The following is an 18,077-nucleotide window of genomic DNA, read 5'->3' as shown; positions in this document are numbered from 1 at the left end:
GCAACAAAGTTGTCCAACCCATTCAAGACAATACAATTAAACATATTGTTTATTCATTCAAACATTCATATAAATTAATATAAATAAAACAAAATATAAAGAGTTATATTATAGCCACTAGCAAGAATGATCAACAAACACAGACCGGAAGTTAACTTCGGGCCAGGCACGTGCATCCAATCAAACTTCTATACAATTTGGATATGAATTACCTAAAATTAGACATTTGATTAAAATAAACGCTTATCTTATATTGATTGAATTTAAGTAACCAAAGCCGTACAATAAAGAATTAAGATCAAAATTGCTTTTGTTTAAAATAGTCTGAGTTACCTAATATACTGTGTGTACAGTATAATGATACTATTTAGTATACGTAACCTGCCAGGGATGCACCGATATGTAAATTTCAGCCGATAGCAAATCATTCTTGAACATTGGAAGCGATAACCGATATATTGGCCGATATACAGCACCTAAATATTTTCTGAGACTGAACATTATTGTTTCCCCTGAAAATCATTTACCAACTTTACACTAATTAAAGATTCTTTAACTTTTAAAATTTTGAGGCATAATTTTTATTTAATTAACAAATTAAAGATGTTCCTCCAGAGCAACCCAGAAAGGTGTGCTCAATAGCCACAAGCCTAACAGGTTTTAAGACAGAAAGAATTCAGACAGTAGTCGACTTCAAACAATATACTTTTGTTCCTATAATTAACATATTCATAAATATCTACTTACTACATCAACAAAGTTTTGCTAATAGCAGGAAGTGAATGATCTTGACAGAAAAACAGTTCTGTACCAGATTTTAACTGAGAGCTGCTTGCAGTTGAAGCGGTTCAACCAGAGGAAATGATTCATAATTTATCGGTTGTAATATATTGGCCGAAAATGTATTATCGACCGATAACATTTAGAATGACCATTTATTGGCTGATACCGATATGGATCGATAGTTTATCGTGCATTTCTACCTGCCAGTCAGATATCCTGTTATACTGAAAAAAAATATGTGTTATTTTGAACATGTTATCTTTCACATGCACAGATTCAGAAACTACAAGTTGGGTAAAATCAAAAAGTGACATTTAAACAACTAAACTGTAAAACATCTTGTCATAGTGAATATTGTCTGTCATACAACTTGGTAACCGTGAATTCGTATTAAAATATGATCACTTCAATAACTGTAAGTCCTAACATCTAAGGCAACCAAGAAGTCGACAAGCGCTTCCCCTTTAGATGCAGAAGTGCACAGAACTGTGCACATTTTCAAGCATCATAAAAATAAAATGACTGCAGTAACATTGGCAGCAGAGCAAAACTGAGACATGAATGAATAAAACTCATAATTTGCTTGAACATTTATGCATTTAAAGGATGCTTTAATCCAAAATGATTTAATAATTTTAAGCTATTCGTGGGAATTGAACCCATGACTGAGGGGTTGCAAGCACCATGTTTCACCAGTCGAGTTACATAAATGTGAATTTACATGTTGAGTTGTTAACTAGAATAACATGTTGATGCTGACCTCTAGTGGTTGACTAGATAATAAACCACACTGTTATAATGTCACAACATGTTAGCATTAGCTAGAAGGTCGTTGTGGTTTTATTGTTTCATTTATTCCAACTTATTGAATCACAGATGTTCAGAAACACACTGCTGTACTTTTAAGTACATTGCGAAGAAACAGAAATGCAAACAATCTACAACAATCATGTGATCCTGTCTGAAGGTGTCTTCAGAAACAACTCATGATGTTATGGGATATGTAGGCCTACCACAGGTTTGATCTTACAATAAAACCTCTCCTATATTCTGAGATCCAGTAATGGGGACATTTTGATTACAATAGTTTATGAAAACATGTAAGGTTTAAGTTTCCGGTCAGGTTTTCACATGTTATTTAAGCATGCTCAACTCTTGATTCGTAATAAACACTTACAGCTACAATGTTTTTGTTTAATCAATGACGTCATAGGAAAATCATGACCATCACTAGGTAATGTGTAAATGTGTTCTTTAACATTTAATTTGGGCCCATTTTAACTTTTAGCCAATTTAATACAATACATAATGAATCGGATATTCAGTTGTTTGTGGAAAAAATGTCAAGTTTTTCATTTCAGTGAATCTACAAGACCTGTCTTGATTTACTGTGATTTATGAGGCCGGATAGAATAACGTTTATATTGCAATGTATCATTGTCAATTATTATTAATGTACATTTGTATGTCCTGACAGGATTGTATGGGTTCAAATAAAATTGTAAATATATTTACTTTTTTATTAGCAATGTCTCTTGTGAATGTGACCCATTTCTCTGAAAAAATAATCTTATTATAAGATCATGTTTCACCTTTATGTGTTGCCCTCGGCATGCTGTAAAAATGCAGCTCAATTAGATTTTAACCATTTATCGTTCTTTTTAACATAAAATTTTCTTTATTTCAAGATTATTCGGCGTAGTGTGAGACATTTGAAACACATACACTTTAAATCTTAAGATCTCTGACATGATTTAATATTTATCACAAGCTTTGCCTTCCCTTTTAATGCTGCATGGTTTTCTTGCTTCTGCACCCGGCCTATTTCCTGATTTCCAAACCCAACATCAATTCTTCAAGCTATTGTTACCCCTAAACCACAGAGGCACATTGCAACACCCTGTGTTTGTGACTCTTCTTCACTTTGTGACTCCATCCTTCCCACTTATTAATCACTCTTGACCCTCTCATCCTCTCTCTCTGTTTCTCTCCCATTCTCAGCATCTTTTCTCTGACTCATCTCTTCCTCCCTTCCCCCCTCTGTTTCTCCTCTCATCTTCCTCTCATTCTCGTTTCCACCCACCCTCGCTCTGTTTTCCCTGTCTCTCCCCCTCCTCCCTCTCTCTCTCTCTCTCTCTCTCTCTCTCTCTCTCTCTTTCTCTCTTCCGCAGTTCAACACTTTCCATCTTGCCTCTCGCAAGGCTTCGCGCGCAGACGGCAGGTAATCGCATTCAACTCTTTATTCTGTCATTTTGTATTTTTGACAAATGCATAATTAATGTTGATGCTCAGAGTGCGTTGAGACGGTTTGGCACGGTTGTAAATAGTGCTATCTGACATAAACCGCACAGCACATAGGTTAGTCTGTTCGGACACATTTCGAGTCGGTTTGGTGAAATGATTAATAAATGAAGGCGAGGTTGCTGTTTTGGACACTGTGTATGGCACATCTCTGCAGTCTCCCGAGTCAAGTGTCAGGTTGCTCCCGACATCCTTTTGGGATGCTGCGCGCAAATGATGCGAATTTGGGTACCAGTGGTTCTCTGGTGAAGCATCGTTTTCTGCGCTCGCTGTTAAACGTCGGCCAAATGGATCACTCGCTATGTGTGCGTGTGCTTCTGCATGTTTACTGTGCATGATGTGTGTCCAAGCTGTTCTCATTTGCTGCGTGCGTCCGTGTGCTTCAATGCACTTGCATTCTATTCTCCATCTTCCTTTGGACCTCCATCTCAGAAAGCTTTTCTCTTTTACGCCAGGGGGATGTTCAATTATTTATCTTTTTCTTGCCCCATCACGCCACTTTCTGCGCTATCCACCCCACCCCTCCTATGATCACCCACCACCACTCTCTCTCTCTCTCTCTCTCTCTGTCTCTCTCTCTGTATTTTGCTGACAGCACCCTGCTGCAGTACCACACTGGCACGATATGACCGAGATCCGGATTAACACAAATGATTAGAATCAGAACCAGATTGAGGTGGTCTGAATGGCATGCCTGCAGGCATTACAAATGCCACCAGGGCTGGTGGTCTATGCAGGTCCGTGCTGGTATGGTGACTTTGTGCTTTTCTTGGTTGTAGGATATTTGGAAGGCAGTGGGGAGGTTTTTCATTGGTCGTGAGCGGTCTGGCAACATAATATTTTAGTCTCAGTGCTCTTGATGTGTCTCTCGGAGGGCAGTACTGAATGTTCCAGAAAAACACTCCTATTTACAAAGGCCACGAGATCGAAGTGCTGCTTCTGATGGATGTGCTTCAGCTTCAAGCATTTATCACTGTTATGACGATGAGTTTGATACTGTCTGAGAAATATTAATAGAGACAAAAACAGTGGATTGCGAAAGCTGGACATGTAATCTGAGAAGCTTTCTGAAGTTGGCTTTAAATGAAAAATAGCATCTATGAGTCTGCACTATATCTAGGTCACAATATTACATAGCAACATCGTGACATTGACTGTTCAAGTCTTTGTACAAGGGCAGGTTTTCTCGCTTCCACTGAAGCACACGACGTGATCTTTGGAATCCTCTCAAATCATGCTGTGATCACACAGATCAGTAGGTTTTACACAAATGACCGCAGTGCGTGCCAGTGTACTCTGTCATCACAGCAAAATAGTTTATTTCTCTCTTCCCTTTGCTGATAATAATTTACACAAGTAGATTCTATTATTCTAGTATTATTCCTGTGCATAATAATACAACATTATACACAGGAATGTTGTAAAACACACAAAAGCTGAATCAAGCCCAATGTGTATTGCAGTCCTTAGAATAGTGAAATAAATGATTTAGGGACAGCTCACCTCATAATAAAAATTCTGACATTATTTATGCCTTTCAAAATCTGTACATGAATATCTTCTGTGGAACACAAAGAGAGTATTTTAAGAAACGTCTTAGTGGTTTTGTCTCTATAAAATGGAAGTCAATGGGGGCCAATGTTGTTTGGTTACCAACATTCTTCAAAATATCTTCTTTTGCGTTCTGCAGAAGAAATAATGTCATGCAGGTTTTGACGAATGAATTATGATAGAATTTAAAGAATTTTTTCATCTACCTTTAGCATGTCCATCGTGAGCATCGTTGCCAGGGAAATCCTGGACTCTCGGGGAAACCCTACGGTGGAGGTGGACCTGAGAACTGACAAAGGTGAATCGATAAAAAACCTCTCAAGGCTTTAGCCAAGACTGCAGTTTGGGCAGCAATATGTGTTTCTGTAGATCATTTGCTTTAAAGGTTTTGAGCGTTATTCTGAGGGAACACACATAGGCTACTGATGAAATATATACCAGGAATGCACTGCAAGATGCTTTTTATAAAATGTGCACATGAATATTTGTGTTATTTAAAAATTCTAGAAAGATCGAGTTCTTGGATGGAAATGCATATTAACGAAGGAATCCATTTAAATGTGTTTATTGAAATACCCACCTATGTTATTGTCAGTTAGGCCTAAATTGTGTAGTTATGGATCAGATATTATGCTATGAATGCACTGTTCAGAGATCAGTAGGTAATCCGTCACTTTGATTGATGGCAGGTTTGTAGATGGTGGTTTTTAAACAAATTGTTTGTTTCAGGTGTGTTCAGGGCTGCAGTGCCCAGCGGAGCGTCTACGGGCATCTATGAAGCTCTTGAACTCAGAGATGGAGACAAAAGCCGTTACAAAGGAAAAGGCAAGCGACCGCTGATATATAATGAGCAGAAAGCATTCTTTTATTTTCTGTTTAACTCGTATATATTTGTCTTTTGTTTGAAGGTGTCCTGAAGGCTGTTGGTCACATAAATGACACTTTAGGACCAGCCATCATTGCATCTGTGAGTGAAAAAACAACAGCTTTACTTATATATTTACTTATGAGATTTAGTGGAATTAAGGTGAGATTAAATTATGTGTATAATCCAAAACACAACGTTCAATAAAATGTCCATGCATTTTGACATTATATACCGAAATGTAACTACAATAATTTAGTTTGTATATGTTTAGCACTATTTTTGTCAGATGCTTAAAATATAGATAATTTATACGGATGTTTAATATGTTTAAAAATAGCTACTTGTTTATAGGTTTCCTTTATCCTTTAATGTAATTTCCTTTATTAATACCAAGTGGAGTGAAATAAACAAGGAGAAATATATTAGACATAATTACAACAAGAAGTATTAAAAATGTTGTTTATTTTCAACAAACGGGTGCTGTATTCAGAGAGCACGTACATGTCCAGGTTACATTTGGCCTGTCATTCCCTTTGTGAAACAAATCCATGAGAGACAGTAATGCCCTACACCCTTCAAAGAGTTAAGCGCTCAGCACTTCGAAGGGAGCAGGGCATAGGGATGCTCACTTCTGTTTGGAAAATGCCCAAAGAAACTAAGTCTAAGTTTAAATCTTATTATTTCTTGATCATTCAAGTTCTTTATTTCAATTTTTCTAACAGTATATTACAAAATTTATACGTATAACACATTCTGCTTTTGCAGTTATACTTGCTGTCAACGTTGGTTAGTTAGGAATGAATGTGACTACAGATATCTCTTTTTAAGCATTATTTATGATGTTTTACATTGTTTTGTTTTTGAGACCCTGGCCAATTATTTTCATTCCATGCACTTTTTCCCCCTGGATGTTTGTCCACCATCTTCCCAGTATTTTTCAAACTGACCTTTTCGCGACTTCAGCATTTGTTGATTTAATTACTTATTTGTTTGTTTGTTTGTTTTACAGATCAGATTCCGATCAGATGGGATCAGAATCAGATCCCACTCCTGCACTTTGTTTCATTTAAGTCTTTTTCTTTTCATATTTTGTACCCATTCACGTGTAACAGGAGATTTTTAAAAACAAGTTCTACTGCTTCAAACCAACAAAAGGCTGAGACACAAAGTCTCCTGTTATCCAGGTCTTAATTTTCATTCTGATCTACATTTTTTATTTCTCCTTTTCATATCCGATCACCGTTTATTAGTAACAAAGACATACTGTCAAACTTCTGTGCGTACAATGAGAAGGATAAACGCAACACTCATTTGATCATTTGAAGTTAACCGAGCTAATTTCCCAGCAGCAGGAATGATGTTTAGACAAAGCGATAACACATCAGGATTTTACTAACCTAAGGAGTTTTGTGTTCATGATGTGAACTTTAGGAGATCAGTGTGGCGGAACAAGAGAAACTGGACAACATCATGATTGAAATGGATGGCACGGAGAACAAATGTGAGTTACTATACCTGCTTAAAGGGATAGATCACACACAAAAAGACATTCTGTCATTATTTATTCACCCTCATGTCTTCTCTGGAACACCCTCAGTGGTTCCGTGTTTATACAATGGAAGTCAATGTGGTCCAGTGATATTTGGTACCGACATTCTTCAAAATATCTTCTTTGTCTTCTTCAGAAGAAAGAAAGTCACACAGGTTTGAAAGAGAAAATTATTTCTAATAGTTATTTTATATGTCCATTATGTTTATAGCCAAGTTTGGTGCCAATGCCATTCTGGGAGTGTCTCTGGCGATCTGCAAGGCCGGTGCGGCAGAGAAAGGCGTCCCCCTGTACCGCCACATTGCCGATCTGGCAGGAAACACAGAACTAGTGCTGCCGGTCCCTGTAAGACAATTTATCATCATAATCCATTCATATGATTTCTGTCATCACAATTCATACCTGTAAGTATTTTCTCTTGAGTGAGTATAAAGTAAACATGACTTAAGTGCATCTATCCATTTGTCTGTCCGATCAGGCTTTTAATGTAATAAACGGAGGCTCCCATGCCGGAAACAAGCTTGCCATGCAGGAATTCATGGTTCTACCCGTAGGGGCGGAGTCATTCCGTGATGCGTTGCGCGTCGGGGCCGAGCTGTATCAGACGCTGAAGGGTGTCATCAAGGAGAAGTACGGCCAAGACGCCACCAACGTCGGTGATGAGGGAGGATTTGCCCCAAACATCCTGGAAAACAGTGAAGGTGTGTTGATGGGTGGTGATGATGGTTTCAGGGCAATGTAAACATGCTCTTAAAGCTTTAATACGTTGTCATTAATATGCACCATGATGAGGTTATTAATGGTCTTCTCTGTTTCACACCCTCAGCGCTGGAGCTGATCAAGACGGCCATTGACAAAGCAGGTTTCACAGATAAAGTCGTGATTGGTATGGACGTGGCCGCCTCCGAATTCTACCGCGATGGAAAGTACGACCTCGACTTTAAGTCGCCCCCAGACCCCGACAGACACATTACTGGCGATGAGCTTTTAGAGATCTACCAGACGTTTGTCAATGACTATCCAGGTAAAATGTGTTTGAGAGAGTTTAAGAATACTAAAATACTAGAGGAACTTGAAAACGTTACTTTATGGCACATTACATTTAACATTTACATGTAAGCATTAAGCAGAGGCTTTTATCCAAAGGGACTTGCAAAAATGAGGAAAACAATGGAAAGGATGCAATAATCCAAATTCAAAAAAAAAAAATAATAATAATACAAATACTAATTCTATTATTGAAATATGTATATATATATTTGTATAAAATGTATACAAGCATTTAAAATCATAATTAAAATAATAATTTAATAACAATATGAAATGATAAAGATTTTTATATATATTATGAATATAAATATATATTTATTATTTATAATAATAATCATTATTATTATTAGATTTAGACTTAAAATATGCTGTGTGAAAAACACTTAATATAAAATAATAAGTTTGCAGGAATGCACTTGCAAATGATGTCTATGGAGCAAGCTACTGCGTAAAAATTAAAATGAAATTCGAAAAAAAATTAAAATACATATTTTAGAAAAATTATTGAAAAACATAGATGCTGTCAAAAGAGCTTATTTTGAATTAAACTCAAAATGTTAAAATCTTTTTATTGTTGTCTTATCCTTGACTGCCAGTGGTGTCCATCGAGGACCCATTCGATCAGGACGACTGGCCCGCTTGGACTAACATGACGGCCTCCATGGGGATCCAGATTGTGGGAGACGACTTAACCGTGACAAACCCGAAGAGAATAGAGAAGGCTGCGGAAGATCGAGCCTGCAACTGCCTCCTGCTGAAGGTCAACCAGATCGGCTCCGTCACAGAGGCCATCCAGGCGTGAGTACCAACTGCAAAAAAAAAAAAAAAAAATGCCACCTTTTGAGTTGCAGGCGAAAACAAAGCTAATGCATGTATACACATATAATAGGAGCTTGTATAGTTAGATAGCAAGAAGTACCATGGTGCTTTGGCTCATATACAAAAAAGCACCATGATGCATTAAATAACATGATAATACATTTTACCAGATCAGTATTTTCTAGGTTCAGTGTGTCTTTAAACTAGATTGTGTATTTGTCAGGTGTAAACTGGCCCAGGCCAATGGATGGGGTGTGATGGTCAGCCATCGCTCGGGAGAGACTGAAGACACTTTTATTGCTGATCTAGTGGTGGGGCTTTGCACTGGACAGGTACATTTCATTACTGCAAAATATAAGCCGCACAAGATTCATCATTACTGCACAAAATTGTGCATTTTTGGCAAATTCTGTTCTTCTCTTTCAGATAAAGACAGGAGCTCCATGCAGATCTGAGCGTCTCGCTAAATACAACCAACTTATGAGGCAAGAGAATAATCTGTTCAATAGCAATTCATTAAATATATTATGACGGCACAAAGTTCTGATCTGAGTTAATGCATAACCTTCAAAGGAATGTTCTGCGTTCAATACAAATTTCACAAATAAAACGAATGTCAAATAAGATGAAGATCATACATATCATAGCTTTATAAAAAATATAAAACCTTTGCTTTTAAATTCACAGAAATGTTAAGGGTAAATTGAATTTTGTAATGTATACTTAATTTGTTATTAAATATAAGAATGCAATTAATAATATTACTTAATAATAATACAATTTATTAGTCATGCTGACATTGTATTAAACCCAAACATTTCTTTAAAAATCTGTTTCTGTGAATGTTTGAAAATTACACAGCATATTGTGACCCTGCACAACAAAACCAGTCTTATGGGTCAATTTTTTTAAATTGAGATTTGTACATAATCTGAAAGATGAATAAATAAGCTTTCTATTGATGTATGAGTTGTTAGAATAGGAAAATATCTGGAAAAACTCTAAAATTGAGAAAAATGCCTTTGAGGTTGTGAATCAGGGGCACTGTGGCAGGCCGTCCACTCACAAAAATTAAGTTTTTATATATTTAAGGTAAGAAAATTACAAAATATCTTCATGGAACATGATCTTTACTTAATATCCTAAAGATTTTTGGCAAAAAATAAAAAACTATAATTCCGACCCAATGTATTTTACTCATTTACTAAAAATGTTCCTGTGCTACTTAAGCCTGGTTTTGTGATCCAGGGTTACATTTAATATTAAATGTGTTGTGCAAGATACTAAAAACTATATATACGGATACAATGCTTAGTTCCACAATTGCTTTTGTTACGAAAAAGTGCCAAGAATCAAGTCTCAAGAATAGCAGCAGCCACATACTTAACCAATAATTATTCATGATTATCATGGCTGATTACAGACTTCTGTAAGACTCTCTCTCTCTTTCTCTTTCTCGCTCGCCCTATAATCAACCCATGTCAATCTGTTTGTGTTTCTGCCTCACAGGATTGAAGAAGAACTGGGCGATCAGGCTCGATTTGCCGGGCACAACTTTAGAAACCCTAGCGCTCTGTGAGACCGACATCACCACACTGAAATCACACAACAACCACTGACAAACCGCACTGAACCGACTGACTGCCCAAACTCCCCCTGAGAATGCATTCAAACAGCACCGTTTGCACTGATATACAAACAAAGACACATATATGAACCCCACTGGACTGAGGACAGGCTTTGAAAGACCAAATATTATGCACAGTGGATCTAGTTTTAAGCAGACGTTATGCACAAGAGATTCTGAATTACTTGTTGGGTAAACCACAGGGTGAATATGCATGCATGCAGTTATGTGGATAAAGAAAAAAGAAACAAATTTAGCAAGGTCGTATGGTTTAATGGCTAAACAGAGACATTTAAGATGGATTAAAAGAAAAGAGAAACTACGTTTAATATTAAGTGATGATAATAATCTTAAAAATTCAATTTGGGTTACGAAATATATGTACATAAGTAAAGAACTAAAGAACACAATTAATAAATTAAATGTAATTTATATGGTACTTTGCATGGGAGAGAGAGGAAAACGGAAGGAAGAAAATATGCAGACATTTTGTTTTGTTTTTTGGCCTGAAATGTAAAAAAGTGACATTATTTATTTCTACACGTAAACAACGAGAAACAACATGCTGTGATCATACTGTTACATTGGCTGTGATGTAAAAATGTTAGGTATTGTTTATTAGCATTTTACTCAGTACCTTTGATCAAGAAAGTTTCTTTCAGTTACTGTTTTTGGAGAGATTTTCTTACATAATAGCATTTTGATGCTGAGAAAAGAAACAGATACGGAGACAAAAGAAAAGGCCAAATAACAAAACAAAACGGCCTGTAACTAAATAAACAGATACAAATGTTTTACACTTTAGAATTCAAAAACAAATGAATCAATGTGTGAAGATTATGTTTCTTTTAATAAATGTGCTTCTAAATCTACATTAAACAACAAGAGAAATGTTTAAATGGGTAAAATTCACAGAATCCACTAACAGTCTTTTCAGAGCAGATTTGGCAACCCTACATCTTTATACATCTGCCTGATATGTCATCTCAAACACGAAGTGTCATTTTTCCTCTATTGTTGTTTAAGCGATAAACTTTCTGGCTTTTCCAATTATTTCGCTTTGGAACAGGACGACTGTAACTGTTTGTTCAAACAAAGGCAGACAGGGGCTTTTTTGGTGGAAATTATACACTTCACCTTTAAGATTATTTCAGCTATGAAAATAATATAAAACAGAGATTGTGAATACGCAAATAAAATATTCAGAGAAATCATAAAGTCATAATGACACATCTCATTCAAGAACTAGACTGACAGAGCAGCTTATACACAAATATAGACAAACACACATGAACTCACATTTGTGTAGCAAAGTGTCACCTCTCAACGCAAATGACTCCTTCTCCTCTTCCGTGATTTACTTCTTTGTTCTGTATTTCTTCCTTTCTTATCGTTTTCTGTTCACACCCCCTCCATCACCTCCTTTCCCTTCTTGTGGTTGACTTGGCTTGTGCCCCAATGCCTGAAATCTCTCCCCCGCTGACTTTCTACTCATTTTCTCCATTTGTGGGATTATTGTGGTAAAAAAGGAAAAGCAAGATGGAGATTAAAAATACAAATAAATGACAAGCCTGTTGAAAAAATATTGAATTAAGGCTGTCATTACTTTTGTCAGTCTTGAGTCTGTGTGTGGTTTTTTTTCTATTCTTCAAAAGCAGAGGAGGACATTTTTTCCTTCTTTAAAGGTGCAGTGTGTATTTTTTGGAGGATCTACGGACAGAAATGCAATATAATATACAGAATATATCCTCAGAGGTGTTTGAAGACCTTAATGAAGCGTTATGTTTTTATTATCTTGGAATGAGTCGTTGGTTGCAATTCACAACCTCACCACTTGATGATGCAAAATTTTATACACTGGAGCTGGGAAGGCGATACAATTATCTATCATTAAGATATAAGAAAGTAAGTGTTTCAGAGGGGTTTATATTTCCTTTTTCCGCCACCATCTTAAGGCAGTCCTCATATGTAAGGCATCCTTAAATGAATGCCACGCTGAATTGAATGGTTTTAGTTTACAAAATATTTAATTAAATATTTGTGTCATATGAAAGCATTCTGATGTGCATTAGTGTTCATGGTAGATCAATGCTCTATTAAAACTGCATTAGATCAGCTAGATTTAGATCATAAATAGTCTAATACTACACCAATTTAAAACCAACTTAAAATGTAAGAATAATGTAGAAAGTTCACATTTAGAAACCAGAGTTAACTTCATCATTCATCCATCTAGACTTTATTGTATCCACACATTCATTCTAGACAAGCTCCTAGAACTACACATATTAAAGCTGGACAGTACACAATGAGTGGACAGAAAAAAAGATGAGATTTTCTTACAGAGGTAGTAGTTTCTACAGAGGCTCAAAGTCTTAATATCAATCCTAACCATGTTTAACACACAACGCTGGTCTTGTACATTATTAACTATAGCAAAATCATGTTAGTGAAACGTCCAAGTGCATAAGACAAGTTTGTTCAGGTGCAGCAACAAATATTAACGTCGAACATTAGATATATTAAATTCAAAACCGTCATGTTTGAGCAGCAGATATAAATGCCTCTGTGGTGCAATAACTAGTGTTACAGACCTGCAAGAATGACAAGAATCTGGTTAATACTGATTGTGCAATGTGACAGCACTTGTTACGGTGTTGGAACGTCGAATAGTCGAGCATCTCTAGGAGCGTGCATTTATTATGTCAACAAACTCAGGCTTAAGAGAAGCTCCTCCCACCAGGAAGCCATCCACATCAGCCTGGGCCGCAAGCTCTTTGCAGTTGGCTGCGGTAACAGACCCTGTAAAATAAAGAGAAAGGTTAATCTGAAAAAGGCCAGACAGTAGTTCAGAAAACATATACGCATCTACATATGGAGTCAAATTAAAATACGGAGGCATTAAAAATATAACAAATCATGTAAAAATTCCAAAACAGAAGGGGGTATACGTGTTCAAGATAGATCAAAGATGTCAATGTCATGATAATCAATTGATGTGGATTTGAAAACGGATCATCATTTTATTCAGTAATCAGTGAAGCGGCTGATGCACATGAGTGTATTATTGTAACCCAAATGTGCATAATCAAACTATGCATCATTTTCAGATAATATAAAATATATAAATATCTTAAAATAATATAATACATAGTGATATATTAAGAGAAAACATCGCATAGTAAATATCCTCTATTTAACCACTGACATTCTGATCATGTTGTAAATATTGGTGAAAATTACTTTTTAAAACCACGCTTTCCCTTTAGCTAGTTTTGACTCTACAATCTACAACATCTGGTCCCAATGTTTGGTGAGCTCCAGAGACTCACCTCCATAGATGATGCACACGGAGTCGGCGACTGCGTCTGACACATTTGCTCTCAGCCACCCCCTCAGCTTTTCATGCACCTCCTGAGCCTACAGCAGTAGAATTACATTTACATTAACGCATTTGGCAGACGCTTTTATTCATAGCGACTTACATTGCATTGCATTATCCTATACATTTATACATAGGTATGTGGAATCCCCTGGGATCCACAACCTTGCGAATTACAGCATTCATATCAAATAAACCATCGAATCGCACTGTTTCTCATACATCATTTGCTTTTTAACCACAAATGAAATTACGCAATAATGAAGAGCACAACTGTGGATTCCACAGTTGCTTTTTCAACAAGGGTTTTGGTGGTTTCAAGGAACGAACATTCTTGTAGAATGAATAATGTCTTGTGTTATTAAGAACAGAAGATGTGCATGGCCTTGGAGCTGTGGATGAGAGTGAAACAGAGTATGGGGTGATGTAAAATGAGACCGATGATTGGTGGAGAAAGGAAAGTAGAGGTAATGTTCCACTCTCTACAGACTGATGCTTGTCAATCTGTTTTGAGTCGATTCTGCTCCGAAAAGTTTCCACAACACAATGCATAAATAATGCCTGTTTCCAGAACAGATATTACATGACTGGAATTAAGGAGAAAATTGATATTATGGCTGTATGTCAATCAACAGATTTTGTAAGTACAGAATTACCTGAGCAGGGGAGGCAGTTCTCCCAGTGCCAATGGCCCAAACTGGCTCATACGCTAGAACTACACCAGACCAGTCCTTCACATTGTCTGAGAAGGACCACATAATACGAAACATGCACATCATCAGGAACAGCCTCCATGTGGTATATCCCATTTTGTTTGAATGATCAACTTAAAATATTATACATGTATTTAATAACCTGCAATGACTTTGGTCTGAGCAAACACCACATCTTCTGTGGTCCCAGCCTCTCTCTCCTCCAGCTTCTCCCCAAAGCAGGCGATCACGCTCAGATCACTCTCCAAGCAGTGGGCCACCTTCTGACCAATCAGCTGCAAAGGAGATCACATCATAGCCAATCAAAGACAAACAAGGCACAACTGAATACAGCCGAAGAAGAAAACCTACAAAATATATTTCTTTCGAACCTCATCGCTTTCGCCAAAAACGTGCCGTCTTTCAGAATGCCCCAGAATCACCCAGTCGACGCCGCAGTCTTTAATCATTGCTGGACTACAGGGGAAAAATTGCGTGGGGACAAACGTTCTGACAGTGATCCATAAAAATGACAAAAATAAAAAAGGCCAAGTACCTGATCTCCCCAGTGAAGGCTCCTTTGGGAACTTTATAGCAGTTCTGGGCGGCCACACCGATCCTTTGGTCCAGCTTAGATCTCGCATAGTCAAGATAGATGGATGGAGCTCCGCACACCACCTCTGTGTGAAAAACACAAAGCTGTACGGATATAATGATGATATATGACGACACTGACAGCTGCTTTTTAGTTTCTTACAGTATTGCATATAATATATAAGGTCAATATATATAAGGCTTTTTATGTGTTTGTTATTTTTTTAAGCTCAACAGTGTTGGTCTAGATTAACTTCATTGTATTCAATTTAAATATATTTCTACACTTCTCGGAATTGATGCAATGCAGCTAAATACATTTTAGCAGTAGAGATATTTGGACAAAAACAGTATAGATATAAGGAAAATAAATGACATAAAACCTCTTTCATATCATTGCTTTGCCTTAATTCCTTGTATTTTGCAAACTGCCAAGCAGTAAAAATATGTAACTGTATGATAAAGATGATGTCAAACTACATAAACATGGGAGGATAATTAAGGATTGTATTCCAATATGTGTGGGAATTTGTGGCAAAAATTTTGATATAACTTATATGGGCAAGTTTTATTATGGAATGGATAAATAAATCAATAAATCTTGCGTTTCAATAGTGAATCTTTTTACAGACAAGCCATTTTCCTTTTCAATGAGAAATAATGAATGACATGATGGATTAAACTGATAATATATACATTTCCTTGCCATCAGTGTCTTTTAAATACACGTTTGTCACAATGTGACGCAATGTTCAAAAACTAACGTCATTCATGACCAACATCCATTTACAGTCACGTGACGTGATGAAGTCCAGCGCATCTTTTATCTCGAATATTTAAAAAGGCAAAACAACAAGGGTTTTACCAACAGGTTAAACGGACGTAAAATACACTATCCTTTAAAACATCTTCAAATAAATAAAGCCCGACAAAATGAAGTCAAATAAACACCGCTGACCGGTTTCATCGTGCAAACTGGCGGTGTTCAAGGTCATGATCAGCTCGCCCAGACTTTCTTTATCGCCGTTCATCTTCCAGTTTCCACCGACGAAGAATTTTCTTGCAGACATTTTTGCTCAAGTGGCGAAAGACACGGATGGATAAAACGCACCGGCTGTGTTGATATGTCTTCCCCGGGAGATTTGCGAATCCTACTATGGTCAAGGTTAGCTCTGAATATTTATAGGCTAGGCCGTCATTGGACGTAAGGTACGGAACGTTTTGGTGCGTAATTAATATTCATAAATGAGTATTTTGATTGCTAGGCAAGAGACGTCGTGATGACGTTTGGATGAATTAATTAATATTCATGAGCCAGGTTTCGACCTGCACTAAGAAGGCCGTGAATAAACGTCAAAGAAAGCACTTTTTGGGACAGATAAAAAGAAATCTATGAAATTAATAGAGTTACAAATGCACCTGGAAAATGTTATTATAAAGATAATAAAGTCAAGTAAAAATATTCTGTTAATAGCTTTCTTTGTGTATGTAATTATATTTTTCCCATATAAATATTGTTCTAAGAGTATTCAATTATCTTAGGGCAGTTTCTTATATTTCTCTGTAAGCATTGTAACATCAAAGTCAATCTGCAGAAGATGGGTGTATATCAGTCAATTACTAATATTATTTACATTTATGCATTTGGCAGACGCTTTTATCCAAAGCGACTTACATTGCTTTATCCTATATATTTTACATAGGTATTTGCAATCTTCTGAGATCGAACCCATAACCTTGTGTTGTTAACGCAATGCTCTTACCACTGAGCTACAGTGGTAATTTACTACAGATCTAATTGTTGCTTCATTATGCAAAGTGAATTGAAGTCTTGAAAGAAAGCTGCCTAATTCACTTTATCAAAGGGACTGAGATATTTAACTGTGCTGTTTAGCTGTGGACCTAAAACATGCCATGCGTTTCTTCTATTATCTTTCATTCTTTTTATTTCTTTAATATTAAAGGCAACTTATCATTGGAACAATACATGCTTCAGAATCCTGTTATTTTATCTGACATCAAAGCAAAACAAATAGACAGCACACTAAAGTATTGATTAATGCAGTACACTACGTTTATTACAAAGGTATCCGATAGCCACTGTAATATTTAAGAGACACTGTCTTGTATGTAAAAGTCCTACAAAAAGGTAAAATAATGAAATACAGATTTGAATGATGCGTAATTTGCGTAAAGGGATATGTAATAAAATGAAATTTCATTTCCACTGCATGTAGATGGCCGACATCATCAAAGAGCCATAATATTCGACATTCGTGTAGTTATCGGAAAATGTCAATGTACAATTTCTCTTCATTCTATCATAGCCTCTAAAAAAATAAAAGTACACATTGAAACTATCATAAAGAATTTTTAACAGACCAAACATATTATATGTTAAATTCTTAATTTATTTTATTGTCTTTAAAGCGGTCCAAAACACTGGAATTTCAAGTCAAGTCCAGTCTGACTTTTTTACTATGTGATTGTCATGTTATAACAATATTTCAGACATTTATGTGTTAGTTGTGACTTACATGTTTCATTTAAATAATCTAAAAAGATGAAGTCTTTAACACATACAGGTAGATGTTTCTGTGTTTGTGTGAGATACAAAGATTCACTGTTCCTGTAAAATAAACAATTTCCCCTCCTGAGCCTCACACTTAATCTTCACCACATCTTTCTCTGCTGATCTGTGCTCAGGTCCAGCTCAGTTCCAGATCTTCAGGAAGCTGTCCCACGAGCCAGTGCAAACACACATGCCATCTGATGGTACTCCGGTGCAGCTCACCCGGTTGTCATGGCCAGACAACACTCCTGTAAGAAAGATGAGTGAGAAAAATATAGATATTCATAGT

General features: G+C 36.5%; 3 protein-coding genes and 1 long non-coding RNA gene across 5 annotated transcripts in view; 2 read left to right on the top strand and 2 right to left on the bottom strand.

The window, feature by feature from the left end:
• Window positions 1-2,923: 2,923 nt before the first annotated feature.
• Window positions 2,924-12,162, top strand: eno2 (enolase 2). Its single transcript, XM_056742103.1, has 12 exons — window positions 2,924-3,004; window positions 4,848-4,933; window positions 5,365-5,460; window positions 5,544-5,602; window positions 6,935-7,004; window positions 7,264-7,397; window positions 7,531-7,753; window positions 7,879-8,076; window positions 8,699-8,900; window positions 9,145-9,253; window positions 9,348-9,406; window positions 10,431-12,162. The coding sequence occupies exons 2-12, from the start codon at window positions 4,849-4,851 to the stop codon at window positions 10,498-10,500; spliced, it is 1,305 nt and encodes a 434-aa protein (XP_056598081.1). The 5' UTR covers window positions 2,924-3,004; window position 4,848; the 3' UTR covers window positions 10,501-12,162.
• A 597-nt stretch (window positions 12,163-12,759) lies between these two features.
• Window positions 12,760-16,375, bottom strand: tpi1a (triosephosphate isomerase 1a). The gene is made up of 7 exons (XM_056742108.1): window positions 16,175-16,375; window positions 15,179-15,302; window positions 15,015-15,099; window positions 14,786-14,918; window positions 14,587-14,672; window positions 13,881-13,968; window positions 12,760-13,350 (listed from the first exon to the last, which is right to left on the bottom strand). The coding sequence occupies exons 1-7, from the start codon at window positions 16,284-16,286 to the stop codon at window positions 13,232-13,234; spliced, it is 747 nt and encodes a 248-aa protein (XP_056598086.1). The 5' UTR covers window positions 16,287-16,375; the 3' UTR covers window positions 12,760-13,231.
• Window positions 16,285-18,077, top strand: part of LOC130416025 (uncharacterized) — a 1,981-nt gene continuing 188 nt past the window's right edge. The window contains exons 1-2 of the long non-coding RNA XR_008906002.1: window positions 16,285-16,381; window positions 17,923-18,038. This is a non-coding gene — a long non-coding RNA (uncharacterized LOC130416025). The remainder of the gene's footprint in view (window positions 16,382-17,922; window positions 18,039-18,077) is intronic.
• gnb3b (guanine nucleotide binding protein (G protein), beta polypeptide 3b) overlaps window positions 17,913-18,077 on the bottom strand; it is a 9,697-nt gene continuing 9,532 nt past the window's right edge. For both annotated transcript variants that reach the window (XM_056742105.1, XM_056742106.1), the window contains exon 10: window positions 17,913-18,036. In XM_056742105.1, coding sequence (XP_056598083.1) covers window positions 17,930-18,036 — 107 coding nt within the window. In that variant the 3' untranslated portion in view covers window positions 17,913-17,929. The remainder of the gene's footprint in view (window positions 18,037-18,077) is intronic.

This window comes from Triplophysa dalaica, chromosome 25 (assembly GCF_015846415.1).
Source record: "Triplophysa dalaica isolate WHDGS20190420 chromosome 25, ASM1584641v1, whole genome shotgun sequence".
Taxonomy (NCBI): domain Eukaryota; kingdom Metazoa; phylum Chordata; class Actinopteri; order Cypriniformes; family Nemacheilidae; genus Triplophysa; species Triplophysa dalaica.
The sequence above is the reverse complement of the archived record's forward strand: the minus strand, read 5'-3'. Positions and strand labels throughout refer to the sequence as shown.